An 18758-nucleotide genomic window follows, 5' to 3' on the forward strand; every position below is an offset into this window, starting at 1 on the left:
CCACCCACCCCACATACCCCCAGCTTTGCCTGTTCCTTAGAGTGGTCCACGTCCCAGGGAATGGTGGGCACAATCCTTATTTCAAAACAAGCATGGCCTCTGTCCCATCTTGCCTTGTCAAATGGAGTCCGTGAGTGAGGTAGTACTCCCGCCGGAGGAAGGCATAGAAATAATCTGAGATGAGCAGGATCTGCAGAAGGGAGATGTTCAGACACGTCAGTGACGCTTCAGAACAACGAATAAAATGGGACATGTGCTTGTGACGGACCCTGAAGGGGTTTCAGAAGTTCTTACGACTTTCTCAGGTAGGAAATAAAATCCTCTTAGAATATCAACACCTGCCATCTCTAATTAAAGTTTTACTATTCCTTTCGTTCCATTGCAAGGCATGTAAATGAACCACTCCCCATCTCCTATAAGCCCTTCTTAGCCCTTTCGTAGAATCACAGAACCATTTTGGTTGGAACAGACCTTTAAGATCATCAGGTACAATCATTATCCTAACACTACCAAGCCCACCGCTAAACCATGTCCCTCAGCACCACATCGACACGTCTTTTGAACACCTCCAGGGATGGTGACTCCACCACTTCCCTGGGCAGCCTGTTCCAATGTCTGACTACTCTCTCAGTAAAGAAATTTTTCCTGATGTCCAATCTAAACCTCCCTTGGTGCAACTTGAGGCCCTGAAGCAAACTCACTGAGGCAGCACTCAATCCCCTCATCAAGATCATCCATAAAGATGTTAAACAAGACCGGTCCCAATACTGAGCCCTGGGAGACACCTTGAGACCACACCTCAAATGCTGTGTGTGGTTTTGGGCCCCTCACTGCAAGACAGACACTGAGGTGCTGGAGCGTGTCCAGAGAAGGGCAACGAAGCTGGGGAAGGGTCTGGAGCACAGGTCTGGTGAGGAGCGGCTGAGGGAGCTGGGGTGGTTTAGTCTGGAGAAGAGGAGGCTGAGGGGAGACCTTATGGCTCTCTACAGCTACCTGAGAGGAGGCTGTAGTGAGGTGTGGGTCGGTCTCTTCTCCCAAGTAACAAGTGATAGAACAAGAGGGAAGGGCCTCAAGTTGCACCATGGGAGGTTTAGATTGGACATTAGGAAGAATTTCTTTACTGAGAGGGTGGTCAAACACTGGAACAGGCTGCCCAGGGAAGCGGTGGAGTCACCATCCCTGGAGGCGTTCAAAAAACATGTAGATGTGGCACTTCGGGACACGGTTCAGTGATGGACTTGGCAGTGTTAGGTCAACGGTTGGACTTGATGATCTCAGAGGTCTATTCCAAACTAATGATTCTATGAGTACAGGGGCACGATCACCTCCCTGCTCCTGCTGGCCACACCATTGCTGACACAGGCCAGGATGCCGTTGGCCTTCTTGGCCACCTGGGCACACTGCTGGCTCACGTTCAGCCGGCTGTCAATCAACACCCCCAGGTCCCTCTCTGCCCAGAAGCTCTCCAGCCACCCCTCCCCAAGCCTGGAGCTGCTGGGGGTTGTTGTGGCCCAAGTGCAGGACCCGACACTTGGCCTTGTTGATCCTCATACAACTGAGCTCAGCCCATCGATCCCACCTGGCCAGGTCCCTCTGCAGAGCCTCCCTACCCTCCAGCAGATCAACACTCCCGCTTAATTTCGTGTCATCTGCAAACTTGCTGAGGGTGCACTGGATCCCCTCACCCAGGTCGTTGATAAAAATACTGAACAAGACCAGCTCCAGTACTGAGCCCTGGGGAACACCGCTTGTGACCAGTCACCAACTGGGTTTAACTCCATTCACCACAACTCTCGGGGCTCGGCCGACCAGCCAGCTCCCAGCCCAGCGAAGAGCACCCAAAGCCCTCCTCTATACTCCTCCCTCTCACCCCGCTCCCTGCACGGAGTCTCTCTGTTACAGAATGGGTGTTTGTCCCCATGTATCAAGGGGGTGGGGGATGTACAAGCAGGTTTCAGCCCCTGGCAAAACGGCTCCTCCAGTTTCAGGAGAAGCAGACAAACCACAATGGCTGAGGCACGCTCAAAATAAAGGCAACTTTAACCCGAAATGAACATTCTGCTCACCCACAGGTAAGACTGTCCCAGGGCTTAGGGACCTAACAAATAGCATAGAGAAGAAGAAGGACTTAGAAAAGGCTGTAGCAACTGCACCTTGGATCCCATCCTCCAGGGGTACAAAGCTCTGTTTTCCCTACCTCTAGTGAAAGCCGTGTATCTAGAACGGCTTTAGAGAAGAAAAGGAGAGCAAGCCCTGGCGTGACTGGGACCCTGCCTGTGCCCACACCCCCACCTTTCAGCGAGGTGTAACACAGAAAAATGGTGCCTTGTCCCGTGTACGGGCAGTTCTCATTTGCCCGTTGTCTGGCCCCACTGCTGCTGCCCCAAGTTGTTTTCCATTTCCCCTCTCAGCTCACCTTCTCCACTCACGTGTGCTCTTAGTCCTGCCACACCGAGATGCTCTTGCTCAGCTACTAAGCAGCAGAGCGCGTACCTTGCAGCACAGTCTAGCTGGATTGTTAAGCTACAGCTCAAATACAAGAACTCCTTGCTGTTAGTGTGCCAGGTGAGGACTAGGCCGATGTCAGCTGGAGCAGGGAGAGCAGGAAGCGGCTCTGCAGGACTACACGGGATGCAAAGAGCCAATACCCCCTGCAGAATTCACTGCTGCTGACAGGACACCCGACCCAGGGGCCTACCCGAAGCGCAGCCTTGCTTGCCTCGCTCTACTAACCTGCCCTACGTTGAAAGTCAACGTGATGGCATAATAAAAATTGGAGTTGGCACTTCCTGCATAAATCCACAGATGCCACAGAACAGGGAACAGGAAGGAGCAGACAATCAGCACACAGGACAGGATGAAGACGTTCCGGAGGACTGCAGAAGAAAACCAAGCTGTTAAAATGATGCACTACTGAACAGCCGTGCTCACACAACCAGCAACGATATTCAGGGTACATGCAGTGCGGGAGGGGCACTTGCCAACGCATACTTCTCTCCAATAATCTGTCACACTTTAATAATTTCCTGTCTAGCCTTTATATGAAATCCACTGTATTTCTCTTTAAAATAAATACTTCTGCCTTTGCTCGTGTGTGAAATCCTCATCTGTAACTCTTTCCTTCTAGGTCCTGCTGCCAAACACTCTTCCTGGGAGGACTTTGGCTTTTTGGTGTCTGCACTACAGTAACCACCGGTTTTGAGAAGGGCCTTTCCACCAGCATCATGATTCAGGGAGCAGAGTATGCCGTTCCCTAGCCTCGTCAAGCTGATGAAGGAAAAAAATGAACCAGTGGGCCACAGGAAGAGACACTTTCTCGGGAGGCGGTAAGGCAACGAAAGCACCTTAAAAAGAGGAAACTCATACAGGCCAAATGCGTTGACAAACACGTGACCTCGGGAGGTGCAAGTGTGGCCAGAATCCATTAGTCTGCGTGAGTATGTCTTGCACAAAATCCAAGCACGACTCTCTCTAAAACAGTGAGAAACTCCTAGGCCAGAAGTGATCCTGTTTTCCATGAACTATTTATGCCCGTCCTTTGGCAGCAGTACGATAAATCATCCTGGCACTGGTGTTGCTGTGCTTGGCTATAGCTCAGCCAATGTCCCTGAAGGTAACTGAAAGGCTTCTGGTCATTCTGCAGCTGAAGGGAGCTACCCAACATGTTAAGGGCATTGTCACCCCCAAACCTGTTCACACCTATCGTTTCAAACTTCTTGTTCAATAGGTCTGTCCCCTCGCTGTGGGGTGGGAGCATGTGACAGGTGACTGTCCCTCTCGCTGGTCACAGTCCCCTTATCTGCACGCCTGGAATGTGCAACTGAACTACGCTGAGTCGGGATTTCTCAGCGGTGCATCACCTGCTATGGCTGCAACACGCTGAGGACTAGCCCGGGGCCTCCTGCCCTGTTCCACCACAGCTGCCTTGGCCTTAGCTTTCCTTGGTCTGAAACCAACCCAGCAGATGGTCTCAGAGTCTCTCGGCTCCTGACTGTCTCCTGACATCAGGCAGGGTAGCCGTCCACAAACACACTTGGCCTGGGTTAGAGAAGACTGCAGCAAAAGGCCTGGACAAAGTGGCCAGGCTGGTCAAAGCAGTTGGTTGAAGGAGGAAACACCAGGAAAAACAAGCGCTTCCAAATCTCTCCAGTGCAGCAGGTTCTAGAGACTGAGTGTGAAAATCATCAGGAAGGTTTCTGGTGATTTAAAGAGCTAAAAAAGGTTCTTTATGAAACATTTAAGAAAAACTGGACAATTGCTTGGAGTAATTCAGTTACTTTCATGCCGAGAAACAAGCAGATGCAAAACAAAGAACCACTGCAAGATGCCGGATCTCAAGGCTGGGTGACTCACTGACTGCAGGAGCAGTGTTCCAATTACACAGCCTTAAATGGGAATGAAGCATCTAAAGGATGGATGTACTTTAAATAAGCCACATCCCTTCTGCAGGACTGTAGAAGGTTCTTACAAAAAAGTTAATCTTCAGAACAACTTGGAGAGAGGGTAAAGGTAAGGTACCAGCGGAAATTCCCTCCACGACCAATTCCAACCCTAGTCCTAAAGACAGGAGTGACTGTATCACCAGAAAAATCAAGCCTCCTTCCAGACTCCCCGAGGAGCTCACAAGAGCCTGCGGCCGTGGGCCTGGTGTGGTTTAGTGGTGACAGTTCTGGGACAGGCCCTTTCCCATTGCTGATAAGGAACAATCCAACACAAACCACTTACATCTGTAAAGGTGGCTCCAGACTGGAAGGAAGGCCATGTACAGTGCAATGTCTCCCACAGTGGGATAGGACTTGAAGATAGAAATGATGGCCATCTGGACAAACATGAAGAACATGGGGTGTTCCCTAGAAGGGAAAAGACACAAGGATGCAGTAGGGTCTCTGGAAACTGGAAATAAATACCAGCAAGGGCACAAAAGTTTTGTGGGATAGGTTCAAAGAGGCTCTTGTACCCCTGTTCTCTCCAAACAAGCCTCAGAGTGCTGGGTGGGGTACACTGACCCGCTTTGCAGAGCAGCAGTATAAGGGGGTGCACATCTGCTTGCTGCCCTCACACTGAAACTTCATGCCTCAGCTCAACGCACATTTATACAGGTGGTCATCTGGGCTGCTCTGCCCCAGCTCTGTCCTATTCACTGAAAAGCAATCAGCACCTCCTCTCTGAAGGTTACCTGGAGGAGCCCACGGCTACCCCTCTGGTATGTCATGATGTCTGTATCCATTCCAAGTCAACAGGAAAAGCTCACTAAGAATCCAGGTATGCTAAGAGATGTTTTTATCAGAAAGAAGGGTAATGTTGTCAGTGCAGTCTACTAGGAACGTCCCCAGGTTTTCACTTTTTTTCTGACAATAAAGAACTTGAAGTTCCAGCCAAGAGTTCTTGCTTTCTGACTACACTGGCTTATGCTGGCAGGGAGCAGGCGCCTCTATAGCCTCAATTTCTGCTCTCTCTTCTTTTGTCTGTAACACATCTGTTGCACAGCAGAGCCCAACTCACTCTAAGGAGAATAAAGACTGAAGCTTTGGGAAATGAGAAGGATAAGTCCTGTTAAAAAAAAACCCTATCTTTTTCAGACTTGCAGATCCAGACATCTGATGCCAGCCTTATAAGCACCCACTGGACAACTGAGTAAGAAAACTAGCAGAGAAACATACTTACTTGAGCTTTATTGCCAAAGGAATGGTGTAGAAGAACACATTAATTTGAAACACGCATACGAAGAAAAGACTAAAGTGTTCAAACATCTCTGCAAAGAAGTACCAGAAAAGGCCAATATTGGGTGTCAGATCTGGAACGGAAAGGCTGAAATTGGAAAAGAAAAATCAAGGTAACATTTCAAAATGGTTGTTTTTCACTGCCTTGCTTCTGTTACACTAATCAATCATTATGGGCTACTGGATGGAGGACCTACATTTTAAATCCATGGAAGAGAAACCAAAGGGGTGAATACTTGGAGAGAAAAGGGACTAATCCTTCCTCATGCCCCAGCAGGATCTAAACCATTCCCAAGCACACATTTCTCCAGAGACAAAATTTCAAAGCCATGGTAACTCAACGATCAAATCTATTTCCAATCAACTTCGTGGAAAACACCTCCCATCTTCTCTAATTCTTGCTGTCACTTAATTAACAGAAGTTGGGGAATGCCTGCTCTCCTCCACACACTCTTCTTGCACTGCCAGTAAAACCAGATTACACACTCCTTAGGACAGAGGGTGAGTGGGGCACCTGTGTGTGATGCACAAGAAACAACATAGTGGGGGCTAGACCGAAAAACCAGTAAGAATGCTTATACTTACATAAACCCGTAAACAGATGGGATAAAATCCCAGGAGTTGAGGAGGAAGAAGGAGAGGCAGATGATCACCACCAGGCTGCACAGGTACAGGGCTGCATACTGCATGGTGTAGAGCCAGAAGCTTTTACTTTTCAGTTTTATTGGTATGAACTGACGCTGAAAACGAAACATAAGCAGGCAGACATCCCTCATCAGGTGGAGAGGCACAGGAAAGCCCGAGAGTTCAGAACATCACTTTAAAGCGATGAAAGGAAGCATCAAACACTGGCACTGTGGCACTGGAAGGAGCAGCTCTCAACCACAGTTTGCTTGACGTTCTTCACTCTGGCCATACACACAGCACGTATTTCCAGAACTGTGCTTGAAAATCCCGGATCTGAGCAGGGCGTTTCTGCTCGCAGTGAGTCAAGTCTCACGCATTCCATGTCAGATTTACACACAGCTACGCTTCTACCTCAGACGTCTGCAACCCTACAGGGCTGCCTGCCTTCTGCCGCATGAACCCACGCCAGCTTGGGTGACTGAGAGCCCCACTCCACGACCCGCCGCCCTGCGATGTCAGCACCACACAGACTGGCATTCATGCTCTGCTGAAATCAGGGCAAGAGGATATCCAGTGGGCTCCTAAGCACAAAGGAGCCCCTCTAAGAGGCTGCCTCCTCAAAGACAACGGCTGCAGTCCTGCCACTGCCACAGGTCCTGACAGGTCAGCCCCGAGCCCTCGTCACCTAACACGACACATGGGTATCTCACTCCAAGAGGTCCCCTGACTGTATTTGTAAAGACAAATACACACGCAGGGCAAACACCTTTGGGAACTGCGCAGTGTTCTGCAGCTCCAAGTCAGTGATGTAGCTTTTCCATTTGGTAGCAAGGTTTATGCTGGCAGGAGATGCACAGAGAGCCGGCCCTAACTGATGTGGGCCCTGCGTAAAGCATGCTCTGTTTTCATAGTGTGTTTAACACCACTTGCTGGAACAATGTAAGCAAGTTTACCAAGGATTTTTGGCAGGACAGATTGGAAAGTGCTGGAGAAAAGCTATTTAATTCTGTATGCAGGAAAGTCCTTTTACAAATCTAGAGAAAAGAATACACATTAGCATGATCCCCTTGAAAAGCTGCAAATTAGGCATTCACATATCAAAGCTCTTGTTGCTGCTTCTGAACACAATGTTTGTGCTTTACTGCCACTTTACTTTGGCTAAAGCTAAAAGAGAACAAATGAGACCAAAATATAAAATATATAAAGTAAATGCTCCTAAAAATTGTCAAACTGAAAAAGAAACGCTGACTCTGCAGAAGTTCTTGTCTTGCAAACAGTAATAATAACAAAATTTCTGAAAAAAGTAAGAGACATTAATGTCAGACAGTCAGGGAAAGAAAACGGACTACAACTGACTACATTCTCTTTTCAAGCTCAGAGATTTGAGAAGAGGCTGTAACGAACCTGTAGTTAAGATTTGATATAAAAATCAAGAGGGAGACAGGATAGAAGCAACCAAGAAAGACTGGCAAAACACTCAACAGCAGGACTTTCAGAATGGCAAAAATAACAAAAATGGTCACCGTGTGATCTGCGAATTGGGATAAGAGTGCTCTGTTAGCGGTCACAACCTTGCCTTTCCCCCGTGTCAGAATGAGACTAGCAAATGATCAGTTTTCATTAAGTGTGTTATAATTGGGATTCTCAGTTAAGTCACTGTTTACAGTATCAGCCCAAGAGCTAAGAGAGAGACCAGTGGGAAGCATACAGGCAAACTGGTGATGAATCCACTCACCAGCAAAGAGATGCCTCAGCTTTAAACCCTACCCCTGCCTGCAGCTGTGCTGACCAGCGACCGCTGGGCTAGTTTTGCCTGGAGCAGTGTCTGCCTGTTGAGGCACTGTGTGCCCACCACTGGTCAAGGTCAGCCCTCCCAGAATTCAGGGGTCCTGTTAATGGGGAGGGAGAAAGGACAAAGGCAACCAGCCACTTCCACAAGCACTTGCCTTTTGCCCTTGAACTCCAAATCAGCATGTCTGAGTCTGAGTGATCAAACATACAGCTCCTCATTCAAACAGTGATCCACGTCAGCGCAAAGAAACTTCTCCAGGTCTACACCCCTCATTGCTATTCACACGACCCAAAGAATAGCACTTATTTTGGGCAAGCTAAGCACCAGCCAGTTCTGTAGATGACTTCCTGCTCCCTTCTCTCTAGGCACAGGCATCCTCACTAAGGCTTCAAACTTTTAAGGAGAGACACTTTTTCTGAAACTCAGGACTTGCCTGACTCCCCTCTCAATAGCTAAGGACTATCCCTGCACAGTTACAAGAAGACAACAGGCACCAAGTTAGGAATCATCTACCTGTACAAGGTAAAGGAGTGCTGGAGCAAACAACGTGAGCGGGTAGAGTGACTGGTACGTTGCTAAGGCCAGGAACACAGCACTGAGGAAGGCACTACCTGCAAAGAAAGAAAATATGTGCATTTGTAAGGAGCATGCAACCTACACAGCCTCACAGACAGAAGTCCAAACGGGAAGAAATGCCTAATGCTCTGCAGGGGCTTTACAAATATCAGACCACTTAAAGGCGTTTTTAGCAGAATGTGTCCTGGAGTGTCCTTTTCTTAACCACATGTTGAAGGGAGAATGACTCATACCAAGGTGATTCTCCCACAAGAAAGAACTGCTGACTGGTTTATGTCTTGTATCATTCACATCCAGAAAGACACTCATGTAATTCAGTCTATGTATGGACCACACTGGCTGCTCTTTACGCAGGGGAATGCATTCACTTAAGTCACATCTGCATGGAACAGCTGTTATACTGGGCATGCTGGATAACCTTGTCATCAGAATGTGTCAGGGCCCTCAGCAAAGCACTGTGAGAGAGAGCAAGCAAAAATCTGCAGCTGAAGGAATGAAGGGGCATTAGCCCTACTTTACAGATACCAAAACGGAGGCATAGAAAGGATTAGCACAGCTTTTCCAAGTGGCCTTAAACATATGAACACCTTTTCTGAGGAAGCTTTATTTCAGGTGTCTCAGGTTGAGCTAAGGACCGAGTACTCACACTGCCCAACCACCAACACCAGAAACGAAGTCCAACAGGTCCCAGGTTAAAGAATAAAAATACAGGCACCCATGCAGTAGCCTGGTTATAGCTTTCAGCCTTATGTCACTCGATGGAAGTCATCTGTCAAAATATGGCTTAGACAGCAAGAATCCTGACCCAGTGCATCGGACTAATGGTCAGCCTACTGACACCGAACACTCAGTAAGCTTCTCTCTGCTTCCACCTTTGGAAGAGAAAATATAGGGTTACCTGGTGATGAGCCTTCTCCATTCTTCAGTGACACTGTCCTAGACAGACATCTCCCTATCCTCTATTTTACCAAGAGTTCAATTTTGCACAGATCTAAAGAACTGTCACCCAGAAATCAGTCATAACCTGATATCCTCTCTTTGCCCATTTTAAAACCTAGAGGCTGCCACACTCCCAGTCAGGGAGAAAAACCAGGGGACAGCCACTACAGTTTTGTCTATGTCTGAACTATTTGTCTTATGGTATCAGCGAACAGGTAAAAATCAGTTTAACTAAGCAGACCCCACTCGTTTGCTTTTGCAAATGCTTTTAAATCAAAACTCCTCCTGCCTCAACTGGTCAATAACTAGAGGAAAACTTCCTTTTGGAAACACTAATAAAAATAATTTATATCAGCTTTCTTCGCAATGTCTGGGTCTGGGCACCGCTGGGAGACAAGAGATCAGACTGACCTTTCCTCTGATCCAGCAGAGAACTCCTAAAACTTATGTGACTAGTACAAATCACATGGGCTAAAAGACTTTGGCACTGGGGAGTCCTAAAAGAAACAGGAATCTGGCATTATCCACAAAATGAATGAAACAGCTGGTCTATCACAATCTATTGAGCTGTGCTGGTATGGGTCTTTGGTTACTGTTTCTGCTTCCCCAAAGCTCAATGAGCTGATTCCACACCAAGGTTACAACTGTGAGTGAAAGCCAAATAACAGCTGCAGGCAGCTCTTGCTTTTGAATGGAAGTTCAAAGTCACACTTTGAAATTAAATTGTATCCAACACTTTGTGTATTCACATACAAAAGAAAGACCGGCAGAGCGTTATGTCCTCCTACACACAGACACTCATTTCTTCATAAACAGAAAACTATTTGAAGTCACCCAGGAAAAGGAGTCAGTTTTTAGAGATGGAACTCCCGGGTACGCTGAAGGGAAAGTAAGTTGTGACTTGACTATAAAGTCTCTTGATCTCATGATTTCAGGTAGAACTTCGACCTTGCTCCAGCCCCGTTTCTGCTGTGTTTCACTGAGATCTTTGTAGCAACAATATCTGTAAAGTTCCACCTCGATGTAATTTCTGCTACTTTTCTAATCTTTACAGAAAGTCATAAAGAACCATGTTTTCTTCATCGCATTACCTTTTATTGTAGCTAAAATGAAGAACGCAATGACAGTGTTGTTGATGGCGCAGGTGGACTTTGCCACACAAGACATCACAGTGTAGGGGTTTAACAGGTAGCTGAAAAAGAGCAAAGCTGGAGTTACATTCAAAGGACGTAGCATCTAATTAAAGAGATGTTTAAAGCAAAAACGGATGCACTTTGCCATTGCTTTTTGTTTATTTACATTTGATGGGATGCTCTCATCATCAAATTAACTCATTGAACAGGTTTTTCAGTCTGGAGCGAAAACCAGCTCTTTGGATTGTAGCCTTGGACAAGTGGCTACAGGGAGCACACTGAGAAAAGGAGACAGTTGGGAAGATGTCTAAAATGCAAGCTCTGTCCTGGACAACGACTACCAAAAATGTTCCTCACTCTGCAGAAACATTGTGCATTTATTCAGTCAGACCTAGGACTACTGGGTCCAAAGTAAACTCTTTCTGAGACTCACATCTACGGGCTCTGAAGAAGTAACAGTAAGAAGAAGATTGCAAGATGGAAACACATCCTGAGACGTTAGCAATTGCACCTGCTCGTGCTACGGCAGAGGAATCATTTACGTTCACCGTGGCACGATCTGAGCACAAAACCTGCCAGCTACGAAAATCTGGCATATTTTAATTAGAATTATGGAAAGACAGCAAACTCTGAACAACTTTACCTTCCAGAAAGCAGCCGTGCTTTATAATCCTTACTGAAGATGCCAGCTCCTTTTGGAAATGAGAACTGCAATAACCACATTCAACTAGGTTCAGAGCACAGAAAAGTGTCTGGGAGGATTACCGATACAATAAGCAAGACAACGTACCAACCACCCTTGCTAATAACCAAGTCAGCCATCAGAGTGAGCAGACAGGGCTGACCATTCTCTCTCTGCATTTTTTGTACTCCCCTGAGCCCCTGTCTGTGTTTCCAGAGAGACAGCCTACAGCAGGAGAGGTACAATGCAACACCAACCTTGCTGTGGTAACAGGCAAAAAGGTTAAACACAAAACAACCTGCAATTTGCCAACTCTACCTTTCTCGCCCTGGGGAATTTACCATTTTACAAAATTCATATGAAAGTAAGAAAAAATAACAACTTATCTAATGGAAAACTCTCTCTGACACAGAATGATTCAGGTAATAATTTATTAATGTAAAAACCCCAATTAAAAATAATTATTTGACATTAAATACCTTGCTTGCATATTATTTATTTTAGTTGAAGCTTTCTGAAATAAAAAAAATGTTTAGTATCCAGAGGAACACCAAGACATGACATTATTAAGATGACAACCTGAAAATAACTTTGAATTGTTACAAGCAATTCTGGGATATTCAAGTTGTGATATTCAGCAAACATTTTGCCCAACTGCTCAAAAATTCTCCTAACTTTTCTGAGAAGACACCTGAGACATTTGGGAGGCATAGAATCAGTTTTGATAAGATTAGCATACAGGCCAAATAAATGGCATGTGATCTGTGCAGGCACAACATTCTTGCTACCAAATTAACAACCTTATGCTGTCGAGTCTGTCTTAGAGGGTCTCAGTGCATTTACTTGTCGGCAACAAACATTTGGAAAAGATCTGCTTTTCACTCTCAAACCGAGTATTCAGGGCTGGGGGGATTTTTACGCGTAATGTAAAACGTTTTACGTTTCTTCTGGAGAAAGAAAAGAATCTTCAAGAAATCTGGAAACCCCAAATCAGACAAATAAACCCCAAGGGAGCTGAGGAACCAAAGCAGCCTATGGCAGCCAAGAAGCAATACTTACAATAGCGCTACCTTGAGGGGGATGTAGTGCATTTCCATGGGCGTCTGGATGAGCTCAGCCACATCTGGTGCGTATTTATCCAGTTCTATGAGGAGCTTTTGCTTTTTGAACTGAACAAGGGAGAATGACCAAAGACTGTCAGATGAGGAAAGTCATTATTTCTTATTACTCAGCACTTCCATTACCATAAAACTTATATGAGCCCCAGGCATGAGGCTGAACTCATGTTACAGGAGGTGTTGTACAAACAGAATACCCGCCCCCCTTCTTCTCCTAAATCACTTAACAACTGAAGTGGAAGTCATGAGAAAGCAGATAATCTCTACTTATTTGAACTTCCTTAATTACTTGTGTCTAGCTCTTGACACAGCTGACAGTGAATTCACCACACCAGTTTAATACTTTCAACCTTCCTAAAGCCTGTCTGGATCTCCAATGAAAAGCTGACTTCATGAGTTCACTGGTCAACATACAAGCCCCTGAGAAACCAAGCCACAGAAGCATGCCATCTTTGTTATTCTGAACATGGATACCTTTAGGCCAAATCTCGCTCTCTAATCTATCCTGTTCTATGATGCTCTCTATGGAGACAAAAGAGAAATCTGAATTATGAACCTACTGAACTATGTCATAGTGAGACAGATGGAGAGACATGCTGGCAACAAACCCTCAACAAGCAAAGTCACTCACACGCAGGATTTTTACATGTCTGCAGTTCTATCATGAGTTATTTCTTCCACCTCAAAGTCAGAGGACAAGGAACAAGCACACAGCTGGACAGGAGACCACACAGACGCTGTAGAAAATGCAGCCTCCCTGTTCCTGCTAACACTGAATCACTGCCCCTCTAGGATCACAGAGAGCACAGCACTAAAATGTTCTCTGAGCTACTTCGGAGAGAGAGCTGGGAGGAATCGCTTGCCTCCAAATACATATACTTACAACTTGAAGGGAGCAGGTAATATTTTGTTTCAGTCTTTCACCTTGCTCACTAGAATGATTTATGTCACCTCAGCAACCTTCAAAGGTTTTCTTCCTTCCTTTACACATTTCCAGTCTATTACCTGATGCTGTGTGCAAACAAACCCTGCTCCAGGTAGAACATTCCAGGCTCTAGCTACAACACGTGTACAAGATTGCAGGAGGACAGAGGTGAGAAAAGGGAGTGTTCAAGTCTTGCCAAATCCATAGTCTAGTAATTAAACTCTGCATACTGCAAACTGCCACCACAACTGACGGTGGGTTTTCAGTACACGTGCTAAAATCTCCCATCTCCTCTTGTGTGCTGTGACCCTAGACTTGTCTGCGTTTCATTGGCTATTGTGTTCTCACAAACTTCTCAAATTCTTCATACTCCTCTCAGATCAAAGGATCTACACTGCTGTGACCATCACTCAGCTGCACTGTGGTAGCTACAGACACTGATTTGTCTCATACTGTAATACTGCCACAACAAACCCTAAAACACCTCAGTTGTTTACCACTTTCAGTCCTCACGTTTATTGATCGCCCAGGTATGAGCAGATTTACTGCAACAAGGACTGATACTGCATCCTCTGGCATGTGTTTTCTTTAGTACAAGGTAATAATACTTGCTGGGAGAAGAGGACCAGCAACACTGGCAAGTCAGCTTACCACAACTTTGTTGAAGTCCTGGATGGCCAAGTAAAGGGCAACAGCAGTTAGCACATCAGTTATCTAAAAAAGCAAGGCACAGACTGAGTGACTGTGAGCAAAATAAACAAATGGAGAAAAAGGTACTGGACAGTACGCAATGCTAAATAAGGACTCTGACGTGACTCAGCTCACAAGAAGAAAAAACAAGCTTTAAAACCACTAGATTGCCAATTTGTACCCTGTGCTCACATACCACCGCTTAACCTTGAAGCCATGAGCTGTATCACAGATATTAATATTTACAAAACAAGAGAATGGTGAATTGAGGGGAAAGCAACTGTTCACGGAGTGAGAGAGAATCACTGGTCTGATTAGAGCACAGGGAACACTGGGCCGGTGCCAAACCTGCTGGCCAAACCCACCTGTCCATTAATCCAGCACGACAGTGCTTTGAGCTGCCCCAAACTCACCAGGCAGCAGCGAGTGCTCTGCCCAAGCAGCACAGGCACAGTGCAGATGGCTGTTGGCTCTGCACCAGACCTGCCCAGCAGGATCTGGGGAGAGAGGGTCCCCTCGGTGGCATGTGCAGCCAGCTGTAGGATTCCTGTCCTTCCCGGTCCCGCAGAACTCCAAGAGCAGTTTACAAGAGGCATTTGGAGGACGAAGCCGTTTGTGCTCTCTTTAAAGGCCTGAGGTTTGGCAGAGGGTTTTAGTGAGAAACACTGCAGTGTAGGGATGGGGCTGGGGGGACAAAACATTCTGACCTGTACGAGGTAACATTTGAAACCAAAGGCCAACTTCTCATCCCTCTGTGGGGATACCTACCTAACCGAGAACTCACAAAAAAAGAAGGAAAAAAACAAGGGAAAAGCCTGAACGTGGGTTTGTACAGGCAAAGCTGCCTTTCTAATCAAACTGTGAGCTCAGCAGAAATCTGAACTACAGGGAGGCTGCAGGTCCCTGATTCTTGCAGGAGGAAAAGGAAAGCCATCCTCAGCCTTTCACAGAAGGGGACTCTCAGGAGGAGCTTTCCAGAAGCACTCACCATGAACACCAATTCGGCGTATTCGATCAGGAAGTGAAAGAGATATATTATCAGCGGGGTCTAAAAGAGAGCAGAAGGGAAACCCACGTCAAATACTGTCCACATAAAACAACCGGCGGTTTGAAGAGAAAACCAGAGTGTGCTATGAGAGACTGTGAAAGGCGACTTTCCTCAGCCTCTTCTGCAGCGCTGTTACTCCAGAGTAAATGACGAATCAAAGCACACTTACTGGTCTTTCTTACACTTTATAAAAGACACCATCAACTTTGAAAATCATATTGTATTTCAACTTTTCAGTTCTACTAGTACAGCGGTAGAGTTACAACAGAAAGCATACAAAGAACAGCTTTAGAAAATACTTTTTTTTCTAGAAAATCTCTTCTTTCAGGTTGTTTGCAGGTACTTTTGAAAGTATTTCCTACATAGCTGCTTTCACCGTTTTGCCTCTTGTTTAGATGAGTCTTTTATAAAGCAAAAAGAAGAAAGCATGTTAAAAACATAAAGCAGTAGGACTACAGTCTATCATCCTCTTACTCCCACAGCTTTTCCCTTCCAGGGTAAGAGGAAGAGCATGTTTCTGGACTATTCCTATGACAGAAAAGCTTAATCTGGAAGTATTATATTTATGTGGTGTAAATTCAGTCTTCACTGTGAGAAAATATATTTCTTTTGAAATACTTTTAAAATAATGTGACGGTATAAATAAGCCTTGGAAAATATTTCACATTCTGGGAGAAAATTGTGTTTAAAGAAGGAGAATTTATTGATGAGAAACAAGTTTTCAGAGGTACACAAAGTACGTGCCTTACCCCTAGGTGACACTATGTATGAGTGTACCTTCGTATCAGTAATACCACTCAAGGGCACAAAACCCCACAGGTGCTTAAGTGTTTGGAGGAATGAGGTGTTTTCAAGATGAGGAATAAAGGTACCGCATGCTTGTGCTAACGTTAATATTTCTGCAAATGCAGAAACTCAAGGTGCCGCTATCCAATAAAACTGTGTTCAGACTCACAAGGACACTGTCTCTCCCTGGTCTGATTTCTGCTGACAGAAACACCTGGATGTGAACAGAGTATTTTACTTCCTACAGATTTGCCCCATTTCAGACTCTCCGTGTGCACTAACAGATATTACGATGTCTATCAGCTGCACAGCAACGAGTTATTCTGTGACAAACTATTTCCTTACTGTGCCCGTCACTACGTACACCACTACTGCACAGACAACTACACGACTCCAAGTTCTCTGAAGTCTTTGGGACAAGACAGTCCCCAGGCTTTGCCAGTCTGTGAGCAGTAGGGCTAAGAAACGTGCCACTTGAACATCACGTTTAAAATGAAACATGCATACCAACCTCATGGAAAATAGCTCCAGAATATGGCGAGACCCCTAAATCCAGCAGAGCTAATCCTTCAACCACTGAAACACACAAAATGCCTGCATTAGAATCCTGTAACGTGGCAAGAGAAAGATCTCATGACGGTAAAACTACAGTTTTTCAAACATCCATGCTTGTAAGAATCTCACATTGAATCGCCATCTGAATGGGGGACACAAAATCTCACAGAGCCAACAACCAGCTAGAACTGATTGCCTTCTTACCTCTGCAATGCAATTTCTTTAGTAACTGGTCAGTTGTAATCTATTCATTTGTTGCAGCTAAAAAAAGCTATAGCTGAAATGTTTTACACTTGACACTATGTCACATGTATGATACTTACTGATTTTAAGTCACCTGTTATGTGATACATGGTATCTATGCTGGAGAAAAGCTTAATTCTAAGAGGAGGAATCACAGCATAATATAGAATTTGAACAATTTTGCCTAATTAGATGTAGAGAGGCCTGAAATGTTCAAATGCACAATAAAAGAGCAGAAATGAATACGTACTACCAGGGAAAGCTAAAAGCCTTATCTGTCGCTGAAACTTCCTGACATTTTGCAGTCTTAATTCAGATCCTTTGCAATCATGCAATTACAGCTTGCACTGAAATGTGTGCACATGTTCTTGCACAGGATCTCCACCTTACGGAGCACAAACGTTCCCTGGGGATCGAGCAGCGCAGGCAGTGAACGAAGCTGCGTGAAATGGGTCCATTTGTGCAGAGCGAAATGAGTCAGGAGACTGCAGGAAGCAACAAGAGGTTCTGCGTTCAGCAATATGCTGGAGAAGTAGATTCTGCCTCTGCCACAAAGTTCCCGTATGATGACAGCCCAGACTTTTCAAGGTGATCCTAGTGGTGCTCCTTACTATCTAGATGCCTACCTTGATGCTCTAAGGTAAGATTTAGAAAGTATCCATTGCTGCAAGGGAATTTTGGGAGCTGTATTTTGAAAGGAGGAAGTGCTACACACCGCAGAGCAGAGGCCTCATCAAATGCATTCATGCTTTATTAGCCTGTGCCACTGTTTTCCACCCCAAAACTGCAAATAATTTTCACCTGCATAACGGGATGTTATTTTCCCAAAGGGCTGTCTTTAAAACAAACTAAGGTTCCTAACGGGCTCAGATGCTATAGGGATGAATAACACCAAAAAGCCTTGATTAAACTCAGTCTTCAGAAGAGCATTTGAATCATGTTGATACCAATGTGGAGCCACAAACTGAACAAGGAAAATGAAACGGTGAATAGCTCTGCACGAACTGGGAACCACGCAGTCACCACGAGAGTGCATGGGCAGCTACAGTGTCATGAAAGCGACTCAATCAAGGCTGCTTGATTACCATCAGCGCCAGATTTTGTCATTCTTCCATTTCACGCCCATCGGTGGCACCACCACCTTGTACGGGTGCAGCCAGGCCAGCTGCAGGCCACGGCTAAACCCCGTCCTCCTGCCGGCGGCCCCGCCGCCCTCCCGCCCCCGGCAGCTGCCGAACACTCGCTCTTCCCTCGGGGACCGTTTCACGCAGCTCTGCCGGGCCCGAGGGAGGAGAGGCCCGTCCCCAGCCCCGGGACTGCAGCCCGGCCCTCTCCCCGCGGGGCCGTGCCCTCGCCCGGCGCCGGGCCGGGGACAGGCCCCTGCCCGCCCGCACCTGCGCCCCCGGCCCCCGGGCGGCCGCCGCCCCCGGCCCCTCACCGCCCCCCCCCCCCCCCGCCCGGGCCTCGGCCAACTCAGCCGCGCCGGGGGAGCGGTGCCCCGGGCCGGGCTCGCCGGGCCTCACCTCGCTTCCAGGCGTTTAGCGGGGACGCCACCTCGACCCGCTCGGAGATGAAGGCGGCCAGGCTGGAGCGGTAGAGCGCGGCCCGGACGGTCACGGCCACCAGGACCACCAGCACCAAGGGAGCCGCCATCCTCGCGGGCCCGCACCGGCTGCCGCCGGCTGTAGTTCCCGGGCGGCGCCGGAGAGCGCGGCGCCAATGCACCGGCCCGGCCGGGAAGACTACATGTCCCGGGAGGCGCCGCGCCGCCCCGCCGCCTCCCCGGGCCCGCCTGAGCGCTACGGCGAGCGCGGTGGGGCGGGCTTAGCCGGAGCGCGAAGGCTGCTTCGCCGGGCCCGTTCGGCGAGGGCGGGGGCGGCCGCTGGAGGGGGGCCGGGGACAGCCGCTCTGCCGGCCCTGCGGG

At 47.1% G+C, this 18758-nt stretch overlaps 1 protein-coding gene across 1 annotated transcript; it reads right to left on the bottom strand.

Moving 5' to 3' along the window:
• Positions 1-52: 52 nt before the first annotated feature.
• On the bottom strand, positions 53-18487 carry PIGU (phosphatidylinositol glycan anchor biosynthesis class U). The gene is made up of 12 exons (XM_086474779.1): positions 18358-18487; positions 16548-16612; positions 15191-15250; positions 14164-14226; positions 12529-12638; positions 10746-10846; positions 8653-8750; positions 6306-6460; positions 5665-5808; positions 4726-4850; positions 2734-2876; positions 53-190 (listed from the first exon to the last, which is right to left on the bottom strand). The coding sequence occupies exons 1-12, from the start codon at positions 18485-18487 to the stop codon at positions 77-79; spliced, it is 1308 nt and encodes a 435-aa protein (XP_086330905.1). The 3' UTR covers positions 53-76.
• Between the last annotated feature and the right edge of the window lie 271 nt (positions 18488-18758).

Source organism: Leptosomus discolor, chromosome 17 (assembly GCF_034619465.1).
Source record: "Leptosomus discolor isolate bLepDis1 chromosome 17, bLepDis1.hap2, whole genome shotgun sequence".
NCBI classification, from domain to species: Eukaryota; Metazoa; Chordata; class Aves; order Leptosomiformes; family Leptosomidae; genus Leptosomus; species Leptosomus discolor.

What these genes read in the sequence shown, in the direction of transcription:
- PIGU (XM_086474779.1), bottom strand. Translation starts at nt 18,487, where the DNA reads ATGGCGGCTCCCTTGGTGCTGGTGGTCCTGGTGGCCGTGACCGTCCGG. An exon ending in CCATCTGTTTACGGGTTTAT is followed by an intron (nt 5,809 to 6,305) that starts GTAAGTATAAGC and finishes TTCCAATTTCAG; the next exon opens with CCTTTCCGTTCCAGATCTGA. An exon ending in TGACTTTCAACGTAGGGCAG is followed by an intron (nt 191 to 2,733) that starts GTTAGTAGAGCG and finishes TCCCTTCTGCAG; the next exon opens with ATCCTGCTCATCTCAGATTA.